At 34.1% G+C, this 15029-nt stretch overlaps 2 protein-coding genes across 3 annotated transcripts; one reads left to right on the top strand and one right to left on the bottom strand.

Annotated features, from left to right (window-relative positions):
• The first annotated feature begins 496 nt into the window (after nucleotides 1-496).
• On the top strand, nucleotides 497-7037 carry LOC110636307 (homeobox protein knotted-1-like LET12). 2 transcript variants are annotated; one of them, XM_021785961.2, is made up of 6 exons: nucleotides 497-1144; nucleotides 3796-3916; nucleotides 5878-6071; nucleotides 6145-6276; nucleotides 6365-6498; nucleotides 6579-7037. In XM_021785961.2, the coding sequence occupies exons 1-6, from the start codon at nucleotides 707-709 to the stop codon at nucleotides 6604-6606; spliced, it is 1047 nt and encodes a 348-aa protein (XP_021641653.2). In that variant the 5' UTR covers nucleotides 497-706; the 3' UTR covers nucleotides 6607-7037. The 2 variants fall into 2 exon arrangements, with proteins under 2 accessions (XP_021641653.2, XP_021641654.2); XM_021785962.2 differs by having other exon boundaries at nucleotides 498-1144; nucleotides 6587-7037.
• Nucleotides 7038-7809: 772 nt separating this feature from the next.
• Nucleotides 7810-8268, bottom strand: LOC110636308 (uncharacterized). Its single transcript, XM_021785963.2, has one exon. The coding sequence runs from the start codon at nucleotides 8266-8268 to the stop codon at nucleotides 7810-7812; it is 459 nt and encodes a 152-aa protein (XP_021641655.2).
• Between the last annotated feature and the right edge of the window lie 6761 nt (nucleotides 8269-15029).

The raw sequence follows: 15029 nt of genomic DNA, 5'->3' as shown, positions 1-15029 counted from the left end.
TAGATATTTGTTTGACTTTATTATTAGAGTGGTAAAAAATATATATTTTTTTAAATATATTTGTTTAAGGGTATTGAATATATATTTTTTTAAATATATTTGTTTAAGGGTATTGAAGTATAATTTAAAATTAAATTTAATGTGTTTTAAATATTAGAATAATAAAATAATTTTTTTAAATTACTTTTTTAAATATTAAAAATGATATTTTGTTTGAAATAGTAGAATTTGAAAATGAGACCTCCCCAGGTAATAAATATCTCTTACTATAAGCGATAACTCTTCAGGGTGCATGAATTTATTTATTGATTAATAGAAAGGAAAAAGGATTTATAATATTTTTATGTTAATGATAAGTGAGACAAGTGCCAAGAAATGTTTGGCATTAGACAAATCATCTGCTTAATCCCCCAATAATAAGAGTGATTAACTTCCCTAAACCAACACGTGTCCTCTAATCTCACGGTCCGATTATCCGCCAAAAGTCCACCCCCAAGGACCTGCTCTTACCCCCCTCCATTTCCTCTTCTTCTTCTGTCAAAACCAAGAAAAAACACACGCTTTCTCTGTAAAACTCCATTGAAGAACTAAACCCAAGCACCTCGGCTTCTCCCCAGCATAAAAGCTAGAGCTACGTTTTTTTGTCTTCTGGGTTGTTGTTTTCTTTGCATAATGTTGTGGTGAAAGTGCTTGCTTCTGCACAAAAATGGCTTTTCAGGATCATGTTTCACATGAAATGGCTTTTCAATCACCACTCTCTGCCTCTGCCTCTTCCTCCGCCTCTGCTGGTCCGGCGTGGCTTAGCAACGCTGTGCTCCGTCTCAACAACGACGGTTTAGGTCCGAGCCGAAGCGAGAAAGTCGGCCATAATAATAATAACAACGGTGGTGAGGATGAGTTGATAGATGGCAGCGGCGCTGGTGGGGATAATTGGGAGAGGGCGAAGTGCAAAGCGGATATATTGGGTCATCCGCTTTACGAGCAGTTGCTAGCGGCTCATGTTGCTTGTTTGAGGATAGCGACACCGGTGGACCAGCTGGCGAGGATCGACACGCAGCTCGCTCAGTCGCAGGAAGTGGTGGCTAAGTACTCCGTGCTTGGGAATGGTCAAGTGGTGGACGAGAAAGAGCTTGACCAGTTTATGGTTAGTGTCCATTTATTTTATGTCATTTTGTGTCCACTCTCTGAGCTTTGTGTGCTGCCGTTTCATCTAATTTTGCTGTGTTTGGTGTTTAATGTTTCACTAATATTTTCGTTGATTGATAATTAATGGGTCCTTTTTTGAGTTTTAATATCTGGGACATTTTCTTAAATAGGTATTTTTTTTCAAGTTAGCTTTGTTCAATTTCAAGGATTAGGATTTTTGTTGGCTGTTTTGTGTTTTAGGAACTGAGAATGTAATGTTTATAGAGAAGTCCTTCTGATTGTGGTGCTTTGAAGTTGATGTGAAAAAGCCAATAGTTTCTAAGTGCATAATGGTACGTGTGATGTCAATCAGAATGTCCTAGTTGTAGTATCATTAGAGGAATTAATTATGCTGTTTTAGTTCACAAAAATAATTGAACTTTTGGGATGCTTTGGAGAATCTATTTGTTGATGATGTTGTCTTTTTTCTCCATTTGCCACATGTATTGGTCCTTGGTATGCTGCTGAATTGGTTCTGTAATGAAATACAAACTTAAAGTTTCTGCAAGTGCTTAATTTGAATCTTAGGGAGCTCCAAACAACTCATATTGATTCCTTTCTTCCAACTGTGGCTCTTAATGTTTTGCTTTTAATCTGCAGTTACTGCAGAGTAAATCCTTCATGTTGTGGATACCCCTGAAAATAGGATTGTTTACTTAAGTAATGAAAAATTAATCATATTTTTCAATAGTCAATGCTCATAGGGTTAAAGCTTTTTGACTGACACTAGCCTGCATCCTATGGGCCACAAGTGGATATTAATGCCATGATATAAGATAATGATGGGCATAACTTGTCTCCTTCAGAACCTGAAACATATGTCTACTTTCTTTTCTATTATTTTTATTTATCTAAAAGTTAGATGCCTTAATGAACATATATGCAATAAGGTTGCTGATGACAAACCATATTACCAAACCAGCTATACATGATTAGCATGCAATTATACATAATAAAAACAGTTCCTGGCTCTTGAATAACGAATACTTCCCAGAAAATATAGGTTTTCTGAATGGATTGGCATTGATTCCCCTTCACTCCTTTATAGGCCAAGTCATTAAAGGGGTTTCTGGGAAGATGAATGTCTCTCAATTAATTTGAGAATAGAATCTGTGTCTCATAAAATGTCATCTTTAATGAAGCTTCGCCACGATGTTTCTTTGAAAGAAGTGTTCCTAAAGTATAAGAATTTGACTTAATACTTGACATTTACCAACAAGTGTGAGCATCATGAGTTCATAGCACATAAATTCAAAAGAATTAAAGGTTCAGAGTTGTTGTCATGGGTCACCATTGAAAGTTGCCATTCACTGCATATCAAAATGGATTGATAAAGATGAAGCATCTCTTAATCCTTGATTAATGCTTAGTTGCACATCACTCATTTTACCGTGGGGCAGGTTTAGCACCACTGGGCCACAAGTTTGTGCTGTAAAGCAGGAATGCCACTCATCTATCCAAACACATTTTTTTGAAACACCTGATAAATTCTTCTAACTTTTCTTCTTCTTCTTTTATTATTTTTTATTTTTGTTTCTCTTATGTTTTTACATGTAGAATTATAAATTAAAGCTAATTGCATCCTTAATGGATTTTTTTTCTAAATTAGGTTTAATTTGAACTAAACTTATATGATAAAGTTTAATGATAAATTTAGGTAGGAATAAATTTATTTTTAATATTAGGTGGCAGTGAATTTTCTTTAATAGTTTTCATGTGGCATATTGTTTAACCTTTCCTGCTTTATGATGATGGAATAAATATTCTGGAGCCCCTAGTTTCTTTCTATAATAAAAATTTTGTTAATGGAAAAAGTCTACTCCCCTCTTTGCAGTCATCAGACCAAGTCATTAGTCTAGAAGTAATTTATGCTGGGCTGGGCTGAGTTGTTCCTGGAATGAATCACCAAATAAAATAAGCTTAGCCAATTTTTTTTCTTTGCCCTTGGCCTGAATTTTTGTTAATGTGAAGTATCAGACTACAATCAATTAGGTTTTGGCTGGCCTGATGGTAACTTTTGCCACAATGCATACGAGAAGCAAAGCAGTTTATTTGATTTTAGCATTAATGATAGTGGTGTTTTACTTTTGTCGAACTCAATTTTATTTGGAAGGTTGTCACTTAAATTTTAAATGTACATTTAAAACTAAAGTTGGTAGTTTTTTGAGAAATTACCAATTCATTATATATCATATTCGTATTTTCGTAGAACAAATAATTCCTTTGTAAGTAATCCCTGTTCCAATTCACTATACGTTAATGAGATTGTTGGTGATGAAGGTGAATATTAACTGATATTACTTTCACGTCCTATCAGTCCCCTTTTATCCCTTTTGATTCTGTAAATTGGGCTAGTAGTATGAGACTTTCTATGGCAGTAACATGGTTTGCTGCATGGTATCCATATACATAATATAAAAGTGTGGATTCACCTCAAACTCAATGATTTTATGAGTTCTATAAAAGTTACATTTTTTCATGATGCATGCATATTACAATTACGTCTTTTTACCCTTTCTTCTAACTCAAATGCTTATATGTTAACATTTTGTTCTTTCCATCTAAATCTCCTTACCCTTCCACATTTTTTTGGGGTTCTTTCTGATGTAGACACATTATGTTCTATTACTCTGTTCCTTTAAAGACCAATTGCAACAACATGTTCGAGTTCATGCTATGGAGGCTGTAATGGCTTGCTGGGAGCTTGAGCAATCTTTGCAAAGCTTAACAGGTAATTTTCTCTGATCCCTCTTCTCTGAGAATGTAAGAAGGTAAAACATTGGGCTTGTTGGGATGGATATTGGAAAAGAAAATAACTTTATTAGTTTATTTCGCTGAATGTTATTGTTCAGGAATCATGCTGCTTCTTTTTGGGTGCCCCTTTTGCTACTGTTATGCGCATTGCCAGTTTTTACAAATACTCAGATGTCATACAGTTTTCTTGCCTTTGTATAATCACTGCTGTTTAGATTTTCCCTTTCCTATAAGTTTTAGATGCTTGCTGTTGTATCCAAAAATCTATCACAAGTCATTTGGCATTATATTCAAATATACTAAGTTTGTTATCATTACTGATAGTTAAGTTTTGGCAGCAAAAAAGAGGTGGAAACTAGGTTGGGGTATTCAAAGTCACGGATTCTAAAGAAGTTTCAGATTAACTCTCAAAATTCCTGCTTCATAAAAATTAAGGATGTTAGCAAGCGCTTGGTTGTTTTGTATATGGGGTTATGGTGATGGGATAGTGAAGGCGTTTGAGATGTTAATGGACGAAGAGAGAGGAACACGAATTGTTAGCAAGTAAAAATCAAATGTAGCAAAGTGGGAAAGAAGGAGTAAGAATTGAACAGAGTTGAATGGTTGGTTAGATATGTAGAGAAGATTATGTCATAAAGGTGTAGTAAGGGATTTGAAGATGGGTTAATGGGTCTTCTATTGGAGTAATTTGATTATTTTTTCTTTATGGCTTTTGAGGGGATCCTTTCAAGTTATCAAGGCTTGTTATTCTGTGGTTATGATCTGGTCTTTTTTGGTGTTCATACTTTATTGGATTTTTGTTAAAAGTTTTTTCTCATCTAGCATTCAGGGGTGGCACCGCCTTTCGTCTCAGTAAATTTTTTTTTTTAACCATGCAAAAAATGTTTGGGTTATGATTTTTTTTCAGTGTCTATTTTTACTTTAGTTGCCCATTTTCAACATTAATGTTTGTTCAACATGATCAAACTTCACTTTGTTATTCAGTGTAACTGCATCATTATTGTCTGACATTTTGGAACAAAATCTGGTGTTTAATTGAAGAATGAAGCTCATATATTTAATTGAGCCTTAAGATTATTTTGTCTTTTGTGTACTTGGATAGCTATGTGTGTGGTTAGTTTAGAATTAAGCTATTAATTGTTCCCATATGAGAATATGCCATTGTTCCCTTTATTTCATTAAAAGGCCACTTGTCTTTTTTTCATGGAACTTGTGAACATCATTTCCAAGGAGGCAGGTAATGTCTTTGTGGCATTATCTATCATATTATGTTTCCAATCTTTTAATGCAACTTCATAAACAAAGTTCCTGATTGAAACAGTATGTTTTTATTCATGAAATTCTTGAATTTTAAGGATGAACAATTTCTTGTTACCACCAAGTCCTTTTCTCTAACTAACTTCCAGAGTTGTGGCGTGCTTGGTTAGGCATAAACTTTGGTTTTGCCTGCTTTTCTTCATGCCACTTCATTGTTGTTGGAAACCTTCATTGACCATATTTGCATCTTGATTTAGTGGAACTCTTCTGTTTCAACTTGAATCATTTTATGCAACAAACTTGAGATTATTATATAGTAATATGCTACAGCAGTGAGTATGACATATGGTTCCAATGGTCTCTCCTTTAATCAATCTAAAAGTAATTTCTCCTGTATAATTCTATGCCCTAATATGGTATCATGATATATATATTCACCATCGGCTTTCTTTTGCTTCATCATCATTATCATTAATAGATAAAACTGTCTTTTGTTGCAAAGCCCACAAATATATGTCTTAGAAAAGTTGGCTTGAGCTGGGTACTCCATTAGAATGTTTCTGAGAGTCAATGATAAATAAAGATTCTATGCTCGTTCTTCCTTCTTTTCTATATTTCTGAATTTACTTTAGGACACCGATTGGAAATGCTAAGCTAGAACTTAATCACGATGTATGGCAGGTGCATCACTGGGTGAAGGCACAGGTGCAACAATGTCTGATGATGATGATGACGAGGCAGATAGCGACACCAACTTGTATGATGGAGGTCTGGATGGGGCAGATTGCATGGGTTTTGGTCCTCTTGTCCCCACTGAAAGTGAGAGGTCATTGATGGAGCATGTAAGGAAAGAATTAAAACATGAATTGAAACAGGTGAGAATGCGTAATATTGAGTGGTATATGGCTTTGCAAAAATAGTGTGGCTCAGCAGCTTTCTAGTTTTCAGGGTTACAAAGGGAAGATTGTGGACATTAGAGAGGAAATTCTACGTAAGAGAAGGGCAGGAAAATTGCCGGGAGATACTACCTCCCTATTAAAAGCTTGGTGGCAATCTCATTCTAAGTGGCCGTATCCAACTGTATGTGTGATGTGATGTCCTATGTATTGGTTTGTCCATTTTTTGTTCAGTAGTTCATCAAACTGTTGTCTGTTTTGATTTGTTTTAGGAGGAAGACAAAGCAAGATTGGTGCAGGAAACAGGGTTGCAATTGAAGCAGATAAATAACTGGTTCATAAACCAAAGAAAAAGAAACTGGCATAGCAACCCTTCAGGATCTACTACGAAGAGCAAGCGCAAGAAGTAAGTGGATTATTGTCGTATGTTTTTCTTTTATTCAAAATTTGTTCATACCTTTTGCCAATTATAATTGGGAAAACAAGCAATGCAGGTGAAAGCAGTGATGAATAAATGGAAAAATTTGGAGGAAGACTACAGTTTTTCCTGTCCTCGAGTTAACTGGAGAATTTCATCATTTGAGCTTCAGAGGGCCACTGCAATGAGAAAGAATCAATGTATAAGAGTAGCTTAAAAATTCTGTTTGGATTTCCCTCACTTGCCCATACGGTAAAGTTAAAGCCTAGTAAAAGAGGCTGCTATTCTTAGAGATGGATTAAACTCAGCTCACCTATTAAGTCCAGTTGACAGGTATGTGGTTGAAGACATGCTGTTGCATATATATATATCCTAGTTTTTAAACTATAAGCACATGAGATTGTTTGGACAGCTTATTTTTGTGCCACTGGCCTGTAATTTTGTAGTATTTGGTTTGTGCTCCTTTATCTGTGATGAGAATGGCTATTAAGTTCTTGGTTTATAATGTAATTATCTCTGTTTTATAATTTGAACTGTCTGATCACAACGTGTGGAGAGAATTGATGTTTCCCTGTTTAGTTTTCTTTTTATTATTATTATTATTATTACTGCTGCCATTATTATGAATGTCTAGCCTATATCTGCTCTAGCCTTTTGACCCTTTGATGATACCTCTGGATCTGGCAGAAAATTCATTGGATTTAGGGGGTGTCATCCCTTGGACTTGATCTGAACTCAATCTTATCTTTGTATGATTGGATTCATATTCCTGTGCAATAATTCTTTAGTAATTTTCCAAATAGTTTTCTCTGTTAAATAAGCCTTTTTATTATTAATTTATTCCTCAAAATATTAATTGCAGCTTCCTAAAACTTTTGGAAGAACACTTATTTTGAATATTATTAGAAAAAGTCCAATTAAAGAGTATTTCTTGAAGCCAAAGCTTCGCTGTTGAAGACTTCATCTTGCATTTTGATTTGAATTTTCAAAGTCCCTGGTTTAATCTTTGAAGAACAGTTTGAAAAGTGACTGCAACCAGGCTAACATTTTTCTGGTAACGTTCATTTCCCGTAGATTCTAGCTTTTGAACAGAACATATAGCAATCCAAAATCCATAGGAAGTTAAAATGAAAAATTGAGCAATTCAATTCCTTATGAATTGAAAACTGGGATTCTTTCAAAAACCAAAATTATGTTTTTTTTTTTAAATAAAAAAATTGACAATATAATCACAAAATCGCTTTACACACAACAAATTAATGAAACAAGCATGGATGAAGGTAGAACAACCCTAAAAGATCACAACATATTCTGTCTTTTTTCCCCTACAGAAGCAAGCCTTGAAGAGAAACCAGGAAGCAGCAAATCATCTTCTTCTCTATCAACACCACCATCAAAGTTAAGAGCATAGCTTTCTGGGTCATACTGGAACTGGCTATTATTATTATTATTCTTTTGTTTCTTCATGTTCTTGATATATCCACTGACCTTTCTAATGAAAGTCTTCCACTTTGGTCCTGCCACAACTTCTGAAACTTCCTTCACCTTCTTTAGTTGATTCACCACCCATGATTCTCCATGTTGAATGTCTCCATTCTGCTGGTTCAGGAGATACCTATTTTCATAGTCATTATTGTTTTGATTCCATTTGAAGGAGAAGAGCTGAAAGCAATTGCACCCACTAGCTGTAGACCTCTCATCTTCATAATCTTGCCCTTTTTGTTCATGCTCCATTATTGGTGAGTAGGGAGTGGCCATTACACAGAGAGAGAGAGAGAGAGAGAGAGAGAGAGAGAGAGATGAAACTATACAATATTGGACTGAGAATGGAGAAAACAAAAGAGAATTTATAGGGCGAATTCTCTCTAGCCAAGAGGAAATTGGAGAGAAACTGGAGAGAAGGATCAAAGAAATGAGGATTTTATTCCTTGGAACAGGTTGAATTTGACTGTGATTTTTATAATATGAAGGACCAATGGAAATGGAACGCTTATGGGATGTTAATTTGAGAATGATTACGTGGAAATATGTGGTTGGATTGTCTTAAAAGGATATCATGACCAGCAGGTTCAGAAATTGATATGCAGTGGGAGGGCTATTCTAGTCAGGTCAGGCCGGCACCCAACTTTTTTTTTTTTGGATACATACGCGGTTGTACACGCGTGCATTACTATTGCTTTTAGAGTGTTGGAATACCCGTAATATTCACCGTATCAAGAGATATAAAAAATTTATATTAGATTTAATTAGGTCATTAAATTATTATTAATTAAAAAATATTATTTTTTAATTAAAAAATTTTAATATTATTATTTAAAATATTAAATCTAAAAAACGTAAACAATAAATTTTAGCTAAATAGATTGACAAATACTCTTAAATCAGTAACTTTAATGATCATAAATTTTTATTTTTAATGGCTATAAGTTATTCTTTATAATAATAATAATAATAATAATAATTATTTTTTATTATTATCAAATTGTTTAAAATAATAAAAATAAAATAATATTAAAATAAATCAAAATTTATTAATTATATAAAAGGAAGAGAGAAAACTTTTAACTTTAAAATAAATATTGATATTAATTTTACTGGCATTGACGTTTTTCAATTAAAAATTAAAAACATGATAATATATGATAATTATATTTAGTAATTATATATTACAACTATTTAAAAAATACATAAAAAATTTAATCTTAACTTTTCCTTTTAAAAAGAAAAAAAACTAATGAATAAGCATTATCTTCAATAATTAGATTTATTTAAAAGAAAATTTAATTATTATTTTCTCATAAAAATTCAAATATTCTCTGATACTTTGTTCTAATTTAGAGAATATATTTTAAAGAAAATTAAACTTTCATTTGTGACAATAATTAGAGAATCATGATAATATTTATTAATTTTGAAATTAAACATCTTGGGTTGTCAAATAATAAAAAATTAAATAATAAATTTAATTGCAATAAATGTGTTCAAAAATATTTCACTAAATAATTTTGATTTTTATCACGACTCAACCTATGAGCCGGACCGGCACTAGGACTTGGGCTAGCCTAAAGCCTCCGAGGCCCGTAGTAAGACTAACTATTCCTCAACCCAATTCTAAGGCCCATTTGGGCCTAATTTCAAGAATTCAACCGGACAGAGTTCGGCAATAAAATGGACCATTCAACGGGGAGTTTTTAGCTCGCCCGACCTGTAAACATAATATATAATAAATTGGGAAGTTCAGCTCACCCTCTACATGCTCATAATATCAAAAGTCTAATGGGAGTTCAGCTCCCTCATCCAATCCAGTCATACATACAGTTCATATCATAACAGCAAAAAGGTAAATTTGGAGCACTCACACACCCAACACTGTCAAGTAATACATATATGGGAGCTGATCCCCTATACAGCCCTCTTAATCTAACCTCTGCCAGCGAGTGTCTCTCAAGCCAGACTTTCGCTTAATAAACCAAGTGCGGGGTCTCAGCAAGTGTCTCTTAAGTCGTGTTTACCCTGACTTATCTATAAAGGATCGGGTCCCAGCGAGTGTCTCTCAAGCCATGTCTACCCGTCCTATCCATATCCAATACCATACCACGCGCATGTCAACGCACACACACTGCTCCAAATTACCACAAACAATATCCATAATATTTCATCAATTTAAAATGCAATATAAATCATGCCTAGTATTTAACTATATAGATATATATTTATAAGTGATGCATGGGCATGCTTAAACATATAATAATATTGAAATTATAATTAAAATTAATATTTTACTTACAGACTTAACCGAAGTCACTGCGGCGGTTGGGAGGAGGAAGGCTGTCATGGCTCACCTGACAAATTTCATTGCAATTATTTAATATATTTGACTCGATATAAGCTTGGAAAAGACCAAAAACACCATAGGCCATGCCGAAAATCCGACAGAGTCTCCCCTATACTTAAGACCTACCCAACCTATAAAAAGGTTCAAAATATACTTCTATATCCACAAATCACACATCCACAACTCAATCACATCACATGGCCTCTCATGGGCCCATCCAAACAATCAACAATCACAATGTGAAAAATTACAGTTTAGTCCTTATATTTAACCCCTTTTGCAAAAACTACCCATATGAGCTCTAAAAATTCTAAAACTTTGCCCCGCGGGCTTTAGCAATATTACTAAGCTAATAAAAAAGGAATTATAATTTTCTAAGCTACCACGAATATTTTATAGATTTTTAATCAAATTCAAGTACTAGATAATTAAGAAAAGTAAGGTTCGGATTTACCTATGCCGATTCTGACCCCGGGAACGTGTTCGGGACGTCTGACAATGGTGGGGTAGCCAAAATCTAGATTCAATTCCGAGAATTTTTCGGTAGCTTGTCTGCCCAGCCTGAAATTTACAGACTCGATCGACAGTCGAATTTCCACGAATCAAATGTACCTATGAGAAGCCCATAATACGGGGGTTAGTATAAAAATTTTTAAGAAATTTTCTAAGCTCATTTAATACTCAAAAAAACACTGTGAAATTTCGAGGAACCCATCGGAAAACGGTGTCGGAAAAATTTCAAATTGGTGTCGTTGCGAAGCCCTTGACCAGTGGAGCATGCTGGTGGTCTCAGATTTTTGATCGGATTTACGGTTTGAAGAGATCTAGCCCAGAAATTAAAATGGGCTAAAATTTTTGAAGCTTGATTCGCACAAACTAGGAAACGATACCGAGCAAACTTGGTATCTATACAATGCCCATTAAGAGAGGAACATTTTAATACCAAGAACGCTAAAAACGGTGATCAGAGGAAGAAGTTATGGCTAGAAAACGAAAATGAAGAAAAAAAAATTAAAAAGGAGAGAGAGAGAGAGAGAGAGAGAGAGAGAGAGAGAGTGTTGGGGGAGGGGGGGGGGGGATGCACGGTAATCACAGCTTTTTAAAGCTGCTTTTTTTTAATTTTATTATTATTATTTTTATTATAATATTAAACTTTCAAAATACTTAATAGTAAAATACTATAACCCACAATATACTATACTATAATTATCTTTATATATATATATATATATATATATATATATATATATATATTTTTTTTTTTTTCATTTTATTTATTTATTTATATATTTAAAAATTCGGGTTGTTACATTCTTCCCCCCTTAAGAAAAAATCGTCCTCAAATTTTTGAATAAACAAGGGATAAAGAAAGAGGGCTATTGGGATAGGTGTGAGCATTTACTCCTCCAGCTAAGCAAAGATAGTTAAAACGCTTTATTCTCCAAACTCTTTGTATACTATAGATCACATTCCTCTACTCTCTGATTTTTATTGTAGTATCCTAGCTATCATCATCTCTTACTAGAGATGCTCTTATCTCTTAACTATTCATTAACCATTTTTCTGGCATCTCAAGTATTCATTACACCTCTCTGTACTTGACTTGATGTTTCATAACTTCAATCAACCTTGGCGCTTACTTCTCTTTCAACGCGCCCCAACATGTCTGTTAGTGGCTTTAGTTCTCATTCCTTCATTTCAACAATTCTGCTTTCCAAGGACATGGCGTATGTTCCTTATCCTATAGTATCCTATGAGATACTTTCCTGTAGCACCAGTCATAGGCATCTCATTCGAAATTTCTACTTGTTCTCTGACTTCAATGGTCAATACCTATACATCTTCTCACTCCCATGATACTTCAAATTTTCAATATCTTTTGTGTCATTACTAAGGTCCTTAGGCCAGCTCCTGTCTATCTTATGTAACTAGTTATGTAGAGCTCCATCCAAGTGTCAAGCGTACCCTACACCACTTATCAATATTGGAAAGTGAACTGGGTCTCTTCTCTTATAGGACAAATGTATTTGTATTCCTTGACAACACAGTTAATGCAACTTTATTGTTTCCCACTCCTTCTCTGGAACGGAAATATCTAGACTTCTTCCTAAAGCTTCTTAGTATGTGGCATACTTCTGACACATTGGCACTTAGATCGAGGCTCCACTACAACTTTAATCTATCATCTCATAATAACTTATTTCAAACATCTCTTTCCTAGCATACCTATTCCTTCTTATCGTCATCATTATAACTAGCTCTACCGAGCTTTCTTCCTGTCCTTTGGATCTTATCCACTTCCTTTTCCTGTATCTGCTATTGTTGATATCTTTTCAACCTGCTGTACTTATTCCTTAATCTTAGTCCTGTCTTGCCCATACACCTTTTCCTTCAAGGATGTCCATCCCATCATCAACTTTAACTTTTTTTTTTTTTATTTCTTAGTCTTATCTTGATTACTAGTTCCATTACTTTGAGAATTCTAGCATTACGATTAACTCCTACTAGTTCATTCTTCACATTATGTAACACTTGTAATTAACCATAGAAAATATTTTTTGTATCCCCTTTCCCAACTTAACTATCAGAACTTTATCATTCCCTACCAGCCTTAGTAGGAAATTGCTCATCTTGGATGGATAGGAGCCCCAGAAATTATAAGTTCCATCTGAACTAACACGGCTGTGGGAAATATGTGTCATGCCTTAATTCCGAACAAGATACTTCACGTGGTCATTCTCCTTAATATAATCACATATACTGCCCATAGCTTTTCAAACTTCAGCCTCAACTTTTCCCATTAGCAATAATTTCATTCACTGTAACTCATTAGAAAATAGCACTTCCTCCAGCTTATAGTTCAAAAGGGTTGTAAGCCCCGGTAACTAGCTCGATTTAACTTCTATCACCTCTCTGATCTTTCTTTCATACTTAACATTAGGTACACCATTATCGTCATTTTCACCTCAAAAGATTGGATATTTACTAACGCCCATCAAATTTTCAATTAATTGGGTCACTTTGACACGACCTCTCTTCTTAACATAATCTCCTAGAATCGAAACATGAGCTAATTTGGAAAGAAGGAGAAATGTTCTCCCACCATTTATGGTATACCATTGTTTGATAAACAAGATTTAGCTCATACCCCTTAGTCTCCCTTTTTAGTTTCATTATTTCTTTGTAATTATTGTGCTTTATTATAAGATATCAATTGTATCTACCATTTGTTATATTGTTGTCCTGCCTGACATATCATCTTAGAATTTACTATTTCCTTTTTACTCTCCATTTATCTTCTATACTTATAATTATTTGTCCAATGCTCCTTATACTTGGTTATATTCTAGAAGATAAAAGCACTCACAAATTCTTTCAGATCTACTCCAATCATACAAACAATCACTCCTCTAATCCAAGTACTTATCAATATCTTATAATTACACCTATACCTATCTTGTCCTATTCTGACCTTTACTAGCGTTCTGCTACATATTATCATACTATTATTTATTTATTTATTATTACTCTTTTTTTTTTTGCATAATTATCCTATCGATCACACTGAAAATATTTGTCTAACTCCAATTTTAGACTCTAGGTCTCACCATTCTAAATTTTATCATCAAGTCTCTATGATATTATCCCTCATCTTGCATATTTAAATCTCTTACGTTGACTTTTATCCAGCTTACTCCTAATGATCTTGCTTCTTTATCTGACAATACAATTCAAGTTACCACAGCACGCTCAACAGCTACTACCTACTTTGGTCGCACACCTCGCCTAATTTCCATTATGCTGTCAACAACCAAAAGGGTTCTTATGTCATTGCCCCATTATCCTACCTTGGGGGTAGAAAACATATAAGGTCTAATCCAGATCCTGTAACTCTAAGCTCTAGGTTCAAGCTCCTAACACTACATCAATTATGACTTGCTCTAAGTCCTATACTTCTGGGTTCCATAACTTGACAATGTTCTTCCTAATGCCATCCTTTTCTACACTCTCTATCCTTACTTTATTATTATTATTATTATTTTTATCTCGTTTACCCTTCCTAGAACCACATTCACCTCCTTGGTATCTTGGCTCTATTCTTCATAATCTTATCCTAATATATTTTTCCAGTTTATTCTTTAGTCAACTCTTTTTATCTTACCCAAATTCGAACTTTCACTCTTCCATTCTTTAGCTCTATTTTCTTTTTGAACCTAATTGTCATGTCAGAAACTTATACCTTTACACTATCCCTACCACGTCATCTATACCTCAATGTTACTCAAAATTGATCCTCTAACTACCCCAACTAAACTTCTATTGGCATTCAGGTTATCTCTCCTACTACACTTGAACCGCACTCCATCTATATATATATATATATATATATATCGATGCTAACTTTTGTCCTTTTTCTTTTACTTTATTTGGAATATACTTTTGTCTTATGCATTAAGAAGCTAAGGATAAACTTAGGGAATAGCAGTCATACTTCTCCTGTGTGATCTCTGTTCTTACCCTTTTGGACTACATACTACCCCCTACTACCTTAGGGAGGGGATCTGTAGCAACTCTAATTTTTCATATCTATTTAATTAGCTGAAACTTAAAATATTAGGTATCCAAACCCGTCGTTCAATTTAAAGGCTCACATACATCTTGATCTTACATCTTATGATTCCTA

Source organism: Hevea brasiliensis, chromosome 17 (assembly GCF_030052815.1).
Source record: "Hevea brasiliensis isolate MT/VB/25A 57/8 chromosome 17, ASM3005281v1, whole genome shotgun sequence".
In the NCBI taxonomy this organism is placed as follows: domain Eukaryota; kingdom Viridiplantae; phylum Streptophyta; class Magnoliopsida; order Malpighiales; family Euphorbiaceae; genus Hevea; species Hevea brasiliensis.
Note: the sequence above shows the minus strand (reverse complement) of the source record. Positions and strands in the feature narration are given on the sequence as shown.